At 40.7% G+C, this 18,596-nt stretch overlaps 1 protein-coding gene across 1 annotated transcript in view; it reads left to right on the forward strand.

Moving 5' to 3' along the window:
- Positions 1-17,527, forward strand: part of LOC122539890 (ras-related protein Rab-18-like) — a 26,076-nt gene extending 8,549 nt beyond the window's left edge. The window contains exons 2-7 of the mRNA XM_043675039.1: positions 3,788-3,843; positions 3,955-4,016; positions 7,099-7,171; positions 9,902-10,020; positions 13,999-14,065; positions 17,022-17,527. Of these exons, the coding sequence (XP_043530974.1) occupies positions 3,788-3,843; positions 3,955-4,016; positions 7,099-7,171; positions 9,902-10,020; positions 13,999-14,065; positions 17,022-17,194 (550 nt within the window). The 3' untranslated portion in view covers positions 17,195-17,527. The remainder of the gene's footprint in view (positions 1-3,787; positions 3,844-3,954; positions 4,017-7,098; positions 7,172-9,901; positions 10,021-13,998; positions 14,066-17,021) is intronic.
- The last annotated feature ends 1,069 nt before the right edge of the window (positions 17,528-18,596 follow it).

An 18,596-nucleotide genomic window follows, 5' to 3' on the forward strand; every position in this document is an offset into this window, starting at 1 on the left:
GGAGAGGCTGAACAGGCTGGGGCTGTTTTCCCTGGAGCGTCGGAAGCTGAGGGGTGACCTTATGGAGGTTTACAAAATTCTGAGGGGCATGGATAAGGTAAATAGGCAAAGTCTTTTCCCTGGGGTCGGGAAGTCCATAACTAGAGGGCATAGATTTAGGGCGAGAGGGGTAAGATATAAAAGAGACCTACGAGGCAACTTTCTCACACAGAGTGGTATGTGTATGGAATGAGCTGCCAGAGGATGTGGTGGAGGCTGGTACAATTGCAACATTTAAGAAGCATTTGGATGGGTATATGAATAGGAAGTGTTTAGAGGGATATGGGCCAGGTGCTGGCAGGTGGGACTAGATTGGGTTGGGATATCTGGTCGGCATGGACGAATTGGACCGAAGGGTCTGTTTCCATGCTGTACATCTCTATTTTAAAGAAACTCTACCTGGATGACCCAACCAGACCTATTCTCTAATCTGGAAGAAAGAGTGTGGTTTGGAGAATGGGGAGAGGGGGGTATATTTGAAAATAAATCCTACCCTCGCCGAACAACTGGTTTTCTTTCAGTTTCCTAAACAAGCTTGTGGTAGCTGAAATATTATAGTGAACTCTGTCTGAATATTGTGTTGAAATCCGCAGTGGTAAATTATGAAATTGGACTTGACAAATCTGGTACTTCATGTGTACCGAGGGAAAAGAAAATGACCATAAAATGTGGTTTTGTAGTTTTAGCAACCCTACATGTTCAGTAGTGAATATGCCACTCCTACTTAGTTTGGCCTACATACAATTCTCCTTCCACACTCTGAGGATGACCAAATGTGGTCAGTAAATGGGAACAACAACTAATTCTATCCTATATTTCTGTTAACATGTGAAGGGCAAACAGAAAAATAAACATGTTGTCAGGAATCCAAAGTAACAATAGTTTAAAGTTGTAGAAATGTATCTTCAAAGAACTAAGTGATGTGTAACATTGAAATTACTGAAATTCTTAACTTGTCAGAATCCCAGACGAGGAGCATTTGTTTCGGTTGTAACTTTTGATTTCCGTGGAGCTATTTTTAGCATCTTGCTTTGCACTATACCAAACAGCATCTAATATTTATTTCCTAAAAAAATGTTGCCAGTCTCACATTGTTTCTGCACACTTTGTATCTAAACAGGGACAGGATGTGTTGTTCCAGATTAAACACTGGTTGGAGTGCAACTGTCAAACAACATTTTTAACTCCAAGTACAGAATTTGTGCACAGTATTTGGTGAGCAAGTGCATAGAATACTAGGATTTATACCGTTGTTTTTTAAAAAAAGTAATGTTAACTTGGATTTTGCACTAAATTAACTTTTTTTTAAAAAACTCAAGTCAAAGGAAGAATTGAACAAATGCTTATAATGGATGTTGAAGGCACCTATAGCAACAAACCTGTTTTATGAAATTGGTTCTAGTAAGTGCCCAGTGCATGAAGTGCTCAGATCTGTTAAAGGGTGGCAGTGGAAAGTGAGCATCTTCCATTAATTTATTGGCTCTTTTGGTCAATAGATCTAATCTGCATTTAAAGCTCTGGTATATTTTCCAAGCTGACCTCTTTGATTCAGTGGTAACACTCTCTCACTTCCAAGTCACAGAGCACAGGGTCAAATTCCATTTTAAAGACTTGAACATACATTTCAGTGCATTGTGCAGGGACAGCTGAACTATCAGCTGCATTCCTTGACTGGATGTTAAACTGATGTTTTGTCTTCATTTACATGCATAATTGCATGTAAAAGGCCTTCAAACGCTCACCTGAAAAAAGTGCTCAATAATTCTCCAGGGTCCTGGCCAATAATGAATGCTCAGCTATCAGGTTATTTATCTCTGCCTTTTATGGGACTCTCCCAAATGCTAAAGCTGTGGTAACAAGTTGTAAATTCAGCTTGATGCCAGCTGGGTAACAGTAGATTTGCATCAATTAGGCCAGGATCCTTGAGTTGAATGAAGGGAAGACAGCCAGGACTCTGCCACATGGTGGGATGCACTCCATACAATTGAATAGCCCATACCTTCTCGGCTTGTATAGAAAGATCAGTGGCTATGGAACTGTACAGCAAAGGAATTAGTGCATTCAGGAAGGAATACTTGAAAGATGTAATTAAAAAGGGGAATGTTGAATTTTCACTTTATCTGATACCTTTTGCTGATATATTCTTGAATTTCACTTTGTGCAAATGATTCTTTAAGCCTTCCATTTTCTCAGGAGCATCTGGTTGATATGAACATTGTCCAGGGATTCCCAGCATTCCACTCTTACTTCTGAAATACTGTATTGCACGTTTTAGTAAGTTGTTCAATGATTGTGGAGACTTTATTACATTGCGATTCAATGATGGGCAAAACAAACATGGGCAATCTTTTGGTTGGCCTAGGGATCTATAAGGTGCTGTCTAAGGTACAACATTCCTCATCTGAAACCTGCATATTAGTCAATGTAAAGGATAGGTTTATACTAGATCTGCAGAACATTGTAAAGTTGAAGGGAACCCTATTTGTGCTAATTCTTTGTAGGGCATTTGATGTAGTGTCCCATGTGACAGCATGATAAAGCCAGTAGGGTACCTAGTCAAATCTATCTGGTGCAGATTCTGGTTCTAAGAATCATATAAAGGTAGATGTAACAACTGTGAATTGTGGCAAGATTGTTCACTGTTGCACATTCTCTTTGAATATATTCATTGTCGGCTATAGCCTTAGATTGTTGGTTTCAAGTATTTCTGGAAGTGTTATTTTCTCAGTCAGTGATTACTGTGGTGTTCACTTAGCGTTATTTTCTTTCTGATTGTGCCGTATTGTGATATTAGGGTCATGTGTGGTTAAAGATGCAGATTGGCAAATAGTGAAGTTAACCACCTAATTATGAGCTCATGTCTTGGGAGGAGATTCCTATTGGGTTATGTCTCATAGTCAGTAAACCATTGAGACATGTTATTGTATCGTTTGTGCATGGTACGAAGGTCCAAGACTCCAACTTGACTCTGATCACTTGAAGCATGACATGCTATTAGAAACATAGTATAATATTAACCCAGATACTTATACATGTGAATTTGCAGTTATCTGTAATAAATATCTGGTGGATCTTTCAACAGACCACACAATCCACGCTGAGTTTCTTAGTAGCAATGGATAACATAGGCATTGCCTCATCGGGAATGTACTTTGCTGGGGAAAGAATCCACATTTGTCCCTAATGTCCACCCAGTGAGAGCCCAAACCTTTGATATCAGTTGCTTGGCCATAAACGGGTGACTTGCTGTGGAGAGAAATAATCTCAAGGTGATGTGCACTAGAAACTCATCTTTGCATGCTTTCACTTTAATATATGATTCTTCCAGTTTTGCAAAATTCCAAAGCATAACTCTAATGTTTGACCAGCTAGCCTGACTTGCAGCACCAACCTGCCCTAGCTTCCATTGATGATTCCATTTTTTGCAATGACAGTTCTTGAAGGCATTGCTCCAATCAGTGCAGCGGTCTGACTTAGACAAAAGCAGTTGTTCAAAGCTGTGCAATTTATAACTTAAGTTTCCATCTGTGCCCAGTTCTACTTGTGGGAATAGCACTGGTAGGTGGAGGTCTCCAAACATTGACTTCCAGAGGTAATTGGGATATGCTCTTATAGAAACACAGCAAGGTCAGAGAGTTGGTGTAGTTTGATTTTTTGAAATTGATGCTTAAGTGTGCTACTGGTTTTAAAAGAAATTGCAGCAATACCTTTTTATATACAGAACTAAAAATCTCTTTTTATATTTTAGCCTTCTACTAAGGTTCACAGATGACACATTTGACTCTGAAATTGGTTCAACCATTGGTGAGGTTAAACTTTTTTTTTTTACATATTCTATAATATCTGAGGATGTTGAAAAATCACATTTTTCCATGTGCATGTATTGATTTGATTCTTTGCAAACTTTTCTTTTAGGGGTTGACTTTAAAGTGAAAACCATGAAGTTTAATGACAACAGTATTAAGCTTGCAATCTGGGTAAGTCCATTAAATACAGCTTGCAAACAGTGGCTAGCATCTTGAATTAAGGCTGAATGTAATGCTTGGTTTTTGAATTCTTCACTTTTCAAATCTTTGAAACACATGCCAATGGCCTATTATCTACAGTTATTTTTAGACAGTGGAATGTGGAGTGGAAGGAAACTTCAAATGATAAATAATATTTATAGATTAAAATGGACACATCTTTTTTTAATTCTCTTGTGGGATGTGGGTGTCACTGGCTGGCCAGCATTTATCTCTAGTTGCTGTTGAGAAGGTGATGGTGAGCTGCCTTATTGAACTCTGCAGTCCATGTGCTGTAGGTAGAGCCACAATACTGTTAGGGAATTCAAGGATTTTGACCCAGCAAGGGTGAAGGAATGGCAAAATGTTTCCAAGTCAAGTGGCGAGTGGCTTGGAGGGAACTTGCAAGTGGTGGCTTTCCCATGTATCTGCTGGCCTTGTCCTTCTAGATAGAAGTGATGGTCTAAGGATCTTAGAATTTCTAAAGTGCATCTTGTAGACAGTACACACTGCTGCGACTGAGCCTTGGTGGTGGCAGACATAGTTGCCTGTGGACTTGGGGCCAGGCAAACAGGCTGCTTTGTCCTTGGTGGACAACTCCAGTTTCATGCGTGTCATTGGAGCTGCACACATCCAGGCAGTAGGGAGTATTCTGTCACATTGCTGACCTGTGCCTTATCGATGATAGACAGACAAGCTTTGGGCAGTCAGAAAGTGAGCCTTTGACCTGCCATTATAGCCACTGCGTTTATATCGTGAGTCCAGTTGAGTTTCGTTCAGTGGTAACCTCCAGGATATTGAGGATTGTGGGTTTCAGTTATGGTAATACCATCAGATGTCAAGCGGCATTGGTTAAATTTATCTCTAATTGGAAATGTTGATTGCCTGACATTTGTGTGGTACAAATGTTACTTGCCAGTTTATCAGCTTGAGCCTGGATATTATCCAAGTCTTGTTGCATTTGAATTGAGGAGTTGCAAACGGTGCTCACCATGGTGGAATCTTCGGTGAATGTCCCACTTCTGAAGTTATGATGGACGGAAGATCACTGAGGTAGTTGAAGATGGTTCGGCCCAGGACACTGCACTGAGGAATTCCTGCAGCAATGTTTTAGAGCTGAGATGAATGACCTTCTTCAACCATTACCATCTTCTGATGTGCCAGATTTGACTCCAACCAGCGGAGAGTTCGTCTCTGATTCCTGTTGATTCCACTTTTACTAGGGCTCCGTGATGACATACTTGGTCAAATGTGGCTATGACATCAAGGGCTGTCACTCTCCCCTCTGGGATTCAGTGCTTCTATCCATGTTTGAATAAAGACTGTAATGAGGTCAGGTGCTGAGTGGCCCTGGCAGAACTCAAACTGGGCACCACTGAGCAGGTGCTGTTTGATTGCACAATTGATGACCCTTTCCATCATTTTACTGATTGGGCGGTGATTGGCCAGATTGGATTTGTCCTGCTTCTTGTGTACAGGATGCACCTGGGCAATTTTCCACATTTTCAGGTAGATGCCAGTGTTGTAATTATACTGGATCAGCTTGGCTAGGGGCAGCACATTCTGGAGCATTCTGTGCGGTTGTGAAAATGATGTCAGGGCCCATATCCTTTGCACTAACCAGTGCCCCCAACAGTTTCTTGATGTCATGTGGAATTAAATTGGTTGAAGATAATTGTGAATGCTTCAGCCTTCCACTAGCATGTTCTTTTAATTGTCCACCACCACTCTTGACTGGACCTTAAATCTGATCTGTTGGTTGTGGGGATTGCTTAGCTCCGTCTAATCACTTGCTGCTACTGATGTTTGGCATGCACATAGTACTGTTTGGTAGATTTAAAAGGGACCTAAGGGGAAGATTTTTCATGCAGAGTGGTGCATGTATGGAATGAGCTGCCAGAGGAAGTGATGGAGGCTGGTACAATTGCAACATTTAAAAGGCATCTGGATGGGTATATGGATAGGAAGGGTTTAGAAGGATATGGGCGATGTGCTGGTAAATGGCGCTAGATTTTTATAGGATATCTGGTCAGCATGGACGAGTTGGACTGAAGTCTGTTTTCTTGCTGTACATCTCTGACTCTTGAGTTGTTATAGCTATGCCTGGTGCTGCTCCTGGAATGGCCTCTTGCACACTCCGTTGGAAAGTTTACTTTTTGTTCTGTTACTTCTGAATAAGCCACTTCAGGTTCGGCTCGGCTCAGAATTGTAGCACCAATCTAGCCTTTGTCGTTTGTGATCGTGAAGGAAATTAAGCCACACTCTGTTTCTATCCGACCGGAAGAAGGAGAAATGTGGTGAAATCAACTAGAAGGATGCGATCATCTCTGCTACTTTAGGTGATGAAATAAGCAATATTCTGGTAGCTAATCATGATCTTACAAGAAGTTTGCACTGCAATGGATAGTGTCCTTACCTCTGGGCCAGAAGCTCTGGGTTCTGTTCCCCTGCCAAGACTTGTTAGCTGCAGAAGGACTGGTTTAATGGACTGATAATCAGTCTGGGTATCCTTCGATCACCTTCCCACTTTTGCAGAAAAGGGAAAAAACAAAGGTGCTTATTCTTAAAAAATGTATCCTAAATATCAAAATCGTGGAACCTTTTCATACCATTTAGTTTCTCCTTGATCTTTCAAGAATCAAACTCTCAGGCTTATCTCTGTAAGCTTACTTTCCTGATTTCTGACTGTCTCACTCTCTTGCCCATTAATAAGGTCCAGAATGGCCCTAATTTGTGAAAACTACAATCTCCCCAGGCTTGAATGATCTCAGGCCAATGTATTCTCCACATTTAACTTAAAATGTTTGAATATTTGAAAATCCCACATGATCGTCTTAACATTTAAAATGTATCTCAATGCTGTGAAGAGTACCTTGAAGCTTTTGAGATAATCATTTTGATAGAAGAATGATCTTGGATTAATCCGGACGATCATTAAATGATGCCCTTCTGCCAACATGCTCTATCCATATCTTTTGCTTTATTGTAATTGTTGTTCATTTGCATTGCAGGTTCCTTTAGCCTTACTTTTCAGATTTTATTTTTGCTTTGATAGGACACGGCTGGACAGGAGCGGTTCCGGACGTTAACACCAAGTTATTACAGAGGTGCTCAAGGTGTTATTTTAGGTAAGGAGTTTATTGAATTGGAGATTCTGTGTCATTCACAATCCTTCTCTCTTGCAAGATCGGCATGATTGTACAAACCTCTATGATGTTGCAACAGAGTTGACCAGAAAAATATGTTTTGGAACCGAAATGAGCCATTTGTGAAGTGGTTATTGTGCAACAGTTAGTTCAGTGGGCTAATTCCAGCACATGTTGTTAGTACAGTTTCTGCTTTAAGTTTATGGAGAAGACTCATATGTAATATAATTAGAGATCACCGTAAAAGCCTTGTTTTTTCACCTTCTCCTATGGTGGATTAAACTTGCTCCTGGTTGTCTCTCTCAGAACAGCCTGTGGTGCTCAGGAACCATGATGACGTTAACTTTCGCTTCAGTACATGAGTATTATCCAAGTCTGTTGCATGGTCTAAATTACTTTCTTCAGTTTAGAATGATCTCTAAGTTAAAAGCTGCTGTACGGAGCTTCCCAGACTGTTGGGACTTTGTGATCTGAGCAAGTATTCCTTGTAGCCAGTCTTAAACTCTAGGTAAACTTACCAAGTGGACTGAGAAAGAGTGCTGATGTTTTTTTTTGTTCATGACTGTGCGTATTGGTTGACCTTGAACTATCTGGTATTGTGGTTGCTGGTAGCTCCAACATGACACCATTTGTAAATAGAATATACAGGACAGAATTGGATGAATCAGTCCGACAAATAAAACCCTCATAATATGTAAGAAGCATTTAGATATGCTCTTGCAATGTTGAGGCATACAAAGCTATGGAACTACATTAGTTAGGTGGTTGCTTTTGACCAGCAAAGAGTCTTTCACTGTGCTGTACATCTCTGACTCTGTGCTCTGCTTGAACTTTCTTTTATCCTTTTCATCTTGATTCTATCAGTATAACCTGCTATTCTCATTCTCCCAAATGCATGTCTTGTCTCTATAAATGCACCTGTTAGAGTCAGAGAGATGTACAGCATGGAAACAGGCCCTTTGGTCCAACCCGTCCATGCCGGCCAGATATCCCAACCCAATCTAGACCCACCTGCTGGCACCCGGCCCATATCCTTACAAACCCTTCCTATTCATATACCCTCCAAATGCCTCTTTAATGTTGCAATTGTACCAGCCTCCACCACTTCCTCTAGCAGCTCATTCCATACATGTACCATGCTCTGCGTGAAATAGTTGCCCCTTTGGTCTCTTTTATATCTTTCCCCTCTCACGTTGCCCCTTTGGTCTCTTTTATATCTTTCCCCTCTCACCCTAAATCTATGCCCTCTAGTTCTGCACTCCCCCACCCCTGGGGAAAAGACTTTATTGTATCCATGCCCCTCATAATTTTGTCAACCTCCATAAGGTCACCCCTCAGCCTCTGATGCTCCAGGGAAAACAGCCCCAGCCTGTTCAGCCTCTCCCTATAGCTCAAATCCTCCAACTGTGGCAACATCCTTGTAAATCTTTTCTGAACCCTTTCAAGTTTCACAACATCTTTCTGATAGGAATGAGACCAGAATTGCATGCAACATTCCAACTGTGGCCTAACCAATGTCCTGTACAGCCGTAACATGACCTCCCAACTCCTGTACTGCATACTCTGACCAATAAAGGAAAGCATACCAAACGCCTTCTTCACTATCCTATCTACCTGCGACTCCACTTTCAAGGAGCTATGAACCTGCACTCCAAGGTCTCTTTGTTCAGCAACACTCCCTAAAACCTTACCATTTAAGTGTATAAGTCCTGCTAAGACTTGCTTTCCCAAAATGCAGCACCTCGCATTTATCTGAATTAAACTCCATCTGCCACCTCTCAGCCCATTGGCCCATCTGATCAAGATCCTGTTGTAATCTGAGGTAACCTTCTTCGCTATCCACTACACCTCCAATTGTATTCACATTAACCAGTGCTGGGAGTTCTCACTACACTCAAGGTAAAGACATTTCTTCTGATTTCTTGGTGACTATCTTTTTGTTGATAGCCTCTAGTTTTACTCTTTCCCCAAGAGAAAATACTTGCTCAGTGTCTGGTCCATTAAAACCTTTTTTGTTGTTTTTGTATTTTTAAAGACCTCAGCCGTTCCTTTTTGTTTGAAGAGCATAAAGTCACAGCTGTTCTACTTTGTATTGTATGTCAATTATCCAGCAATTAAATTTGATGCAGGAAGTGGAAGCCTAGTTTTGTTTTACCCATCCTTCTCAATCAGCTGATTAAAATGTTTGACTGAATTATGATGGTACTGTATATCATTATAAGGGAGTTATGACCTGGAGTGCAGTTAAGTTGAATTTTTTTGCTTGTTTCTCAGATGCAATTTTAAGGAAATTCGGTTCACTAACAATACATGATTTGTGCATTGCAAATCTAATAACCTTATTTATTTATTTACAGCAAACATGAATTGGTATTTGGAAAGATTGTGTTAATATTAACTGACCAAAGCAAACTGGTATTTTTGCATCTGGAATTTTGGAGACAAGTTATAAAAGTAAAACATTTCCATTTTTGCAGTCTTTTCTGATTGACTGACTGAGCAATGCAAATTTACAGACACAATTACATAATTTCTGGGCAATGTTTTGAATTATTTATGCTGCAACCTAAGGGCAGCAGCAAATACTGGCTGAACCAATGATACTCTTATTCTGTGAAAAATATAAGTTTAAAGAAAGGTAGCTCAGACATTACGTTTCTGTAGATTGGCTTATAGTAAACTATTGTTCTAAAATGAAGGTGTTTGTTACAGTATATGATGTCACGAGGAGAGAAACCTTTGGAAAGCTCGATAATTGGTTGAATGAATTGGAAACCTTCAGCACAAAGCATGGAATTGTAAAGATGCTTGTTGGCAACAAGATTGATAAGGTAAATCTTTTAAAATATTTTAGAAGCTCAGTGATGCTCAGTTTGGGTGCTGCCAGGGCCACTTGGCTCCTGACCTCATTTACAGCCGAGATTCAAACATGGACAAGAATTGAATTGCAGACGTGAAGTCAGACTGATGGCGCTTGACATCAGACCTGCATTCGACCAAGTGTGGCATCAAGAAGCCCAAGCAAACTCGGAAACAGTGGATATCGGGGCAAACTCTCCACTGGTTGGAGTCATACCTAGCACGTGGGAAGATAGTGATGATTGTCAGTCATCTTAGCTCTAGCATATCTCTGCAGGAGTTCCTCAGGGTGGTGTCCTCAGCCTAACCAACCTCAGCTGCTTCATCAATGACCTTGCCTCCCTTATTAGGACAGAAGTGGGGATGTTCGCCGATGTTTACACAATGTTCAGCATCATTCACGATTCCTCAGATACTGAAGCAGGCGGTGTTCAAATGCAACAAGATCTCGACGATATCCAGGCTTGGGCTGACAAGCGGCTAGTGCCATTCATGCCACACAAATGCCAGGCAATGACCATGTCCAATAACAAACAATTTAACGACTGCCCCTTGACATTCAATAGTGTTACTGTTGCTGAATCCCCCACTGTCAATATACTTAAGGTTACCATTGATCAGAAACTCAATCGGACTTGCCACATAAATGCAATGGCTACAAGAGGAGATCAGAAACTAGGAATACTGCAGCAAGAAACTCCCCAAAGCCTGTCCATCGTTCACAAGGCACAAGTCAGGAGTGTGATGGAATACTCCCCATTTGCTTGGTTTGGTGCAGCTCCAACAACACTGAAGAAGCTTGACACCATCCAGGACAAGGCAGCCCGACACCACGTCTATTATTCCTTCCACCACTGACACTCAGCAGCAGTGTCTACTGTCTGCAAGATACACTGCAGACATTCATCAAATATTCTCAGATAACATCTTCCAAATCCAAGAAGAAGGCCAAAGGGCAGCAGATGCATGGGAACACCACCACCTGCAAATTCCACTCCAAGCCACTCGCCTTGACTTGGAAATATATGGGAGTCGCCAGTCAAAATCCTGGAATTCTCTCCCTAAGGACAGTGAGTCAACCTTCCACAAGTGGACTGGAGTGGTTCAAGAAGGCAGCTCACTACCACCTTCTCGATGGCAACTAGGGACTGGCAATAAATGTCAGCAAGCCTGAGATTTCCACATCCTACAAGTTAATATTAAAGAAAAAATATCAGCACTTTTTTCAAATATTGATTTGCCACAGACATTAGTGCTCTCAAATGCCTTTTGTGTGTCATAGTTTGTAGAGCCCTTTTAAGTGGCAAATGTCTACAGTTTATGAATTTGACTTTTTTTGACCACTCTTCAACTCAAAATGTTGAAATCATAAAATTGAAAAAGAAATGGAAAGTATTTTAAGGAATGATTGTTAGATTTGTGATTCCTCTCTGGGAACTATTGGGATGTTAGGCGGCAAGTTTGCCTCTGTTTTCTTGATGCTATTCAATTTGATAAGGAGACTTGGGTACAAGTTACTGTCAGTTATTAATGCACACAAGAAGAGTCAGTCCTAAACATTCTAAGACTGAACTTTAACAAAGCTGCACAAGTTCTTATCTCTTGTACATCTTTGATCAAATATTCAACCTCTAATCTGGTCAAGTTACAATCATTAAGAACAAAGAATAAAGAAAACTTATGGCCCAGGAACAGGCCCTTCGGCCCTCCAAGCCTGAGCAGATCCAAATGACTGTCTAAACCTGTTGCCCAGTTCCTAAGTATCAGCTCCCCACCTACTCGTGCATCTGTCCAGACGCATCTCAAATCAATCTGCCATGCCTGCCTCTATCACTTCTGCTGGCAATGCGTTACAGACCCCCACCACCCTCTGTGTGAAGTACTTGCCATCTGTATCCCTCTTAAACTGTTCACCTCTCACCTTGAAAGAGTGACCCTCATTATTGAATCCTTCACCCTGGGAGAAAGTCTATCTCTATCCACCCTGTCTATACCCTTCATATACCCTCAATCCTCCTTTTTCTAATGAAAATAAACTTAACCTACTCAACCTATCTTCATAGCTAGTACCTTCCATACCAGGCAACATCCTCATAAACCTTCTCTGCACCCTCTCCAAAGTGTCCACATCCTTTTGGTAATGTGGTGACCAGAACTGTAAACCGTATTCTAAATGCAGCCGAACCAATGTCTTGTACAATTTTAACATGACTTGCCAGCTCTTCTACTCAATACCCTGTCCAATGAAGGCAAGCATACTCTTTGCCTTTTTGACCACTCTATCCACCTGTGCAGTAACCTTCAGGGTACAATGGACCTGCACTTCCAGATCTCTCTGCACATCAACTTTACCCAGGCTCTTCCGTTCATTGTATAATTCCCTCTAGAATTAGACTTGCCTAAATGCATCACCTCACATTTGTCTGGATTGAACTCCATCTGCCACTTTTCTGCCCAACCCTCCAGTCTATCTATATTGTCCTGTATTCTTTCTCAGTCCCTTATGCTTTCTGCTACTCCACCAATCTTCGTGTCATCTGCAAACTTGCTAATCATACCAATAGTGCCCTCTTCCAGATCATTTATGTATATCACAAACAACACTGACCCCTGTGGAACACCACTGGTCACCTTTCTCCATTTTGAGAAACTCCCTTCAACTACTACTGTCTGTCTCCTACAGCTCAACCAGTTCTTTATCCACCTAGCTAGAGCACCGTGCACATCCTATGACTTCACTTTCTCTATTAGTTTACCATGGGGAACCTTATCAAACGCCTTACTAAAGTCCATAACAAGATGTTATTTATTTCCCACAGTGCATACAGGCTTTGAGTCCATCCAAGGCCTCCCCTTATTCTGCTGATTGTGCAGGCCAGATTGCATTCTTGTTTATATCACTCACTTCCTGGCCTGGGTCTTTTGAGTACATGTGCCTAACCTTCAAATACTTCTTACATTTATTCTACTAAAACATTTTGAACTGAAACTATATTTCACCCTTTTCAGCTTTAACCCTTGCATTCCTTACACAGCAAATGTGATCCATAGGCTAAAGAATTAAGAGAGTCTGGGAGAAGGATGGCATTGTTGAAGCCTTGGAAGAACCTTGGATGAAAAGAAAAGATGCTTGCTTTTTGCAGGAAAGGAATAGTTGAAGAGCTTGCATTTTTATGCATGTTGGGTGTGGAAAGAAGAATTTGTAAAATTTTTTAAAATATCCAGCTGAAGTGGATAGAAACCAAGAGTTAACTTTGTTTGATACTCTAATAGCTATAATGGATCACTTCATCTGTCTACATTCAATTAAATAAAGTTGGTTGTGAAGCCAGTTTTTGCATTGTTTAGAAACTCGGCTGAAGTTAGAAGGTGATTATAGTGGCAGAGTTGTGAATGTAATTTTCCATGCTAGCCAAATAACATTGGTTACTTCATTGGTACTGGAGACTATGTGCAGCATGATGGCTCAGTGGTTAGCACTGCTGCCTCACAGCACTAGGGACCTGGGTTCAATTCTAGCCTTTGGCAATTATCTGTGTGGGCAAATTCTCCCTGGGTCTGTGTGGGTTTCCTCTGGGTGCTCCGGTTATCTCTCACAATCCAAAGGTGTGCAGGTTAGGTGAATTGGCCATGCTAAATTGCCGGTAGTATTCAGGGATGTGTCAGTTAGGTGTATTAGTTAGGGGAAATGTAGAGTAATAGGGGAATGGGTCTGGGTAGGATACTTTTCGGAGGGTCAGTGTGGACTTGTTGGGCCAAATGGCCTGTTTCCACACTGTAGGGGTTCTATGACTTCTGTAACAGCAGAAACATTGTGTCATTTTCCATCATATCTTTTCACTTGCAAATTCAAATGCAGACTTAGTGCTCTTTAACATTGATAAATCTACTTTGTTCAGTAAATTTGATAGCTTTAAAAATTGTCTAAAACTTCCTTTTCTTTTTGTTAGCAAAACCGTGAGGTTGACCGGAATGAAGGGCTGAGATTTGCCAGAAAACATTCAATGCTTTTTATCGGTAAGCTCTATATTTTTTGGCCGTTTTTTTATTTCTTGCTCTTTTACATTTCCAGTTCTATTTTTGCCAGTTCAGTTTTCACCTCATGCCTCAAGGCATTGATTCCTTGACATGGCCATGTTCCATCTGGTCTGACCACCCTCTAGTTCTCAAATGACTGATCGTTGTTGGCAAGCCCCAATGGTGAATCTTCAGTTATTTTAAAGATAGGAAGAGGGTTAAGATGAAGGGCATTGTGTTGAGCTAAGCTCAGTCCTATCTTCCCTGATGTTCTCCAGTGCGTGTGTCAGTGTCGATCTTCCAATAATCATTGCAGTTCAGCAAGTTGGGACCTTTTATGATCATTTCCCCTTTTCCCTTACTTCAGCGCGGGAATCCTGGGAACACCGTTGTTACATTCCTATTGTTCTTCCTGAGATTCACTAACAAGGCTATGAAGGAAGAGATTTACAAAGTACTTGGAAGTGCATGGTAAAATGGGCCTGAGTCAATGCAGCTTCATCAAGTGGAGGTCATGCCTGACAAATCTGTTAGAATTTTTTGGAGGAGGTGACAAGCAAGTTAGACAAAGGAGAGCCAGTGGATGTGATCTATTTCTAGAAGGTCTATGACAAGGTGCTGCACAGTAGGCTGCTAAATAAAATAAGAGCACATGGTGTTAGAGGCCAGGTACAGGCATGCATAATGGATTGGCTGACGGGCAGAGAATGGGGACAGAAGGGCAGCCAGTGACTAGTGTTGGGACCATTCACACAGACGTGAATGATCTGGACAGAGGAACTGATGGCATTATTGCTAAGTTTGCAGATGACACAGATAGGTGGAGAGACAGGTAGTATTGAGGACACAGCGAGGCTGCAAAAAGATTTGGATAGGCTAGGAAAATGAGCAAGAAAGTCGTAGATGAAATAAAATGTGGGAAAGTGCGAGATTTTGCACTTTGGGAGGAAGAATAAAGGCAAAGACTATTTTCTAAATGCGGAAAGATTTGTGAAGCATGAAGAGACTCAAGAAAATCCTGAACTAGGACTCCTAAGGTTAACATGCAAGTTCAGTTGGCAGTTAGGAAGGCAAATGCAATGTTAGCATTCATTACAAGAGGACTAGAAGACAAGGAAAGGATCTATTGCTGAGGCTCAATAAGGCTTTGATCAGATTGCATTTAGAATATTGTGAACAATAATGGGCCTATATCTAAGGAAAGATATGCTGGCATTGGAAGGGGTCCAGAGGAAGTTTAGGAAAATTATCCCAGGGACAAGGGTTTGTCACATGAGGAGTGGTTGAAGGTTCTGGGTCTGTACTCGATGGAGTTTAGGAAGATGAAGGGGATCACATTGAAACTGACAGAATACTGAGAATGAACGTGGAGAAGATGTTTACACCGGTAGGAGAGATTAGGACCCAAGGGTACAGTCTCAGAGTAAAGGGCTAATCCTTTAGAGCTGAAATGAGGGGGAGTTTCTTCAGCCATAGGTTGGTGAATCTGTGGAACTCACTGTCACAGAAAGCTGTGGAGACAAGTCATTTGAGTGTATTAAGATAGAGAGGTCCTTGATTGGGGAGGGGATTAGGTGTTACATGGAGAAGGCAGAAGAATATAATTGAGAAACTAACCAGCCATGTTCGAGTAGTAGAGCAAACTTGATTGTCTGAATGGTCTTATTGCTCTGAGTGGGACTTATAACCCACAACTTTCCTCGTCTGTGTCATAGCACTGTCAAATAGGAGGAATTGTTAAATCAAAGGAGTTACAAAGTTAATTTAGAGTTCCATTGGATTTGGCTAAATAGCTGATGTCTTTTGAGGTGGCACCTGAAATCATTGGAGCATTTCAAAACAAGGCAATAAAATAATCCTATCACTTTCAACATTGGGAATAACGGAGCAGTGGCTGTTGGACATGTATCTTTGTTTGGCTCTCTGTTGTGATCACTGCGTCTTTATAGTAGTCCATGGTGAATGGAGTCTACAACACTCTGGTCTACTTGGTAGAGATATTGAGAGTCAAGAGGGAAAGTGGGGACTGCTGGACAGTCAGAGTCGAAACGTGTGGTGCTCAAAAAGCACAGCAGGTCAAGCAGCAACCAAGGAGCAGGCGAGTTGACATTTTGGGGATGTTGAACGTTCCTGATGAAGGGCTTATGCTTGCAGCGTCAATGCTGCTAGACCTGCTATGCCTTTCCAGCCACACACACTTGTCGATCTTGAGAATCAAGTAGAGTTAATAAGACTTTCTCTCATGCAGTCGCACTATATGCATATTACATAAGAAGAACTTCAGTCTTCCTGTCTCTCTTGACGTCATTACACTGGGTAGTGCTCATTATGTTCTTCCTGATGTTAACTTTTTCAGATCCTTATGCTAAAAAATCAGCAATTCTTTCTTCATGCTACTACTGAAGTCTAAGAATGGAGAGGCAAGTTTAGTTGAGATTATGAAACAAAAATAGAAATTACTGAAGAAATTTAGCAGGTGTGGAAACATCTGTTGAGAGGAAGATGAGTCAAAGTCTTGAAATGTTAACTCTGCTTTCTCTCCACAGATACTGCTAGACCTTTGTTTCTGATTTACAGCATCCGCAGTGTTTTTCTTGTTTAGTTGAGATGATGTTATCATCTGGATTTTGCTCCATTCACCTTGATTCATTTAGGGATGAGTAATTAAATTCTGGTTTAGTCAGAAATGCCCACATTCATTTATAAATTAAAGCAAATACCTTGGGAAGTCTGAGAGGAATTTTCCTGATAGTTTTCTGAATTAAATGCAGATTTTCTTTTGCTAGGGGTTAAATGAACGATGTGAAATTCGTGATTGATAGGATTTTTTTAATGTGTATATTGCTATGAATGCAGCAAGGAGGAAAACATATTCACTGTAGTAAAACTTGCCTTTTATGTTAAATTATTCTTTCCTGTTGGGAGATGCCTAATTATTTGATTGCTGTTTCCCCAGAGGCCAGCGCTAAGACCTGTGATGGAGTGAACTGTGCATTTGAAGAAGTGGTAGAAAAAATTCTACAAACACCAGGACTATGGCAGGCTGAGGGACACAATAAAAACGTGAAATTATCTGAAAGCACATCCAGTCAGGGTGGAGCATGTAGTAGTTTCTGCTCCCTGTTGTAAATGAACTGGGACTGTCTCACTATGTAATACTGTTACTATGTCAACAGTAGTGACTCTTGGTCTACAAAGGCGGGAAGCTGCTGTGATCTTGGACCTCTGACCATGAAAGCGATATGAGATAAGACAGCGTATTGCCTTAATGAGGTCTTTTTTTTCTTTGCATACTTCTCTTGACAGATTGACATGTATTCTACTTTTTAATTTGGTTTCTCTGTCTTTACGTATGTTATTTTAACTTAACAGAGAAATTATGGAAGTGGAATTCCTATTGATCTGACACATTGCTTTAATTCATTTAAAAATGGAAGCCTGCGGGATGGTGAATTGGCTAAGTTGTGGGGACCAATATTGTCGATGGCTCAACATTCTTTCAGAGATATCAATTTTTAAAAATGTACTCTTCAGGAGCAGGATAACAAAAAGTTTTTAAGCTTCCTCTGTCTATTGGCTTATATGCCTAATTTCAGGTGACCCTTGGATATGGGATCTTTTAGTCACTTTTCATCCTCAGCACACTCAAGAGAATAATACATTCAGGTTTGATGTGCTGGGAGTTGCTGTGTTGAGGGGGCACATTTTGAATCCAATCTTGGGACCGTTTTCCATTATATTGGAGGTGTCTTGGCATGAATGCCAAGACACCTCCAATCTTTTTCTAGCTCTCTGGTGCAAAGTTATCTTGCAGTGCCGAGTTAATAATTGTAATTTAATGTTGTGCAACTACTTGTTGTTAAGATTAAGTAGTAGGGTGGTTTTCCCACCAATAAATGTTAGATTTGAAAGGGCTATTATGAAGATTTCAATACAGTGAGTGTTTTGGCTTCATCGGATGTATGCACTCATTCTGTATCAATTTGTTTACAGTATTTAGTTTACTTTAAATCACATTCCTGACTAGGGAGGATGAAAATAACACTATTTTAATCAATTGCAATGTGATCTTTTCACATCAACTACAACTTGTCAGCTCTACCTTGAATAACTGAATATGCAGAGCTCGTATATGTAACCTGATCCTTTTTTAATCATTGGGTGAATTATGTCTTAAACTGCATAATTTACGCACTAAATGTTAGTATTCTTCAACATGATGTCATACAAACAGATGATACATGTGCAGGTTTAAGTGGGATAACAGTATTTGCAGATTACTTTCTAGAACAGGAAAGAAACTATAAAAAATTCCAAGTATACTTAAAATAATCAGATTTAATAAACAGTGACTGCCTTAATCTCTTGTTTTTGATTCTTGTGAATGATTTTGTTTTGAATGAGTTGCCTTTCGTTGTAAGGTTGGCCTTCTAGATTATTATTCCAGTGACGTAATCACACGGAAAGATGAATTCACTAATGAAGCAGACCTTTCTAGAAAAAGCATGCGAGTGCTAATTGAGCAAGGAAG

This window comes from Chiloscyllium plagiosum, chromosome 33 (assembly GCF_004010195.1).
Source record: "Chiloscyllium plagiosum isolate BGI_BamShark_2017 chromosome 33, ASM401019v2, whole genome shotgun sequence".
In the NCBI taxonomy this organism is placed as follows: Eukaryota; Metazoa; Chordata; class Chondrichthyes; order Orectolobiformes; family Hemiscylliidae; genus Chiloscyllium; species Chiloscyllium plagiosum.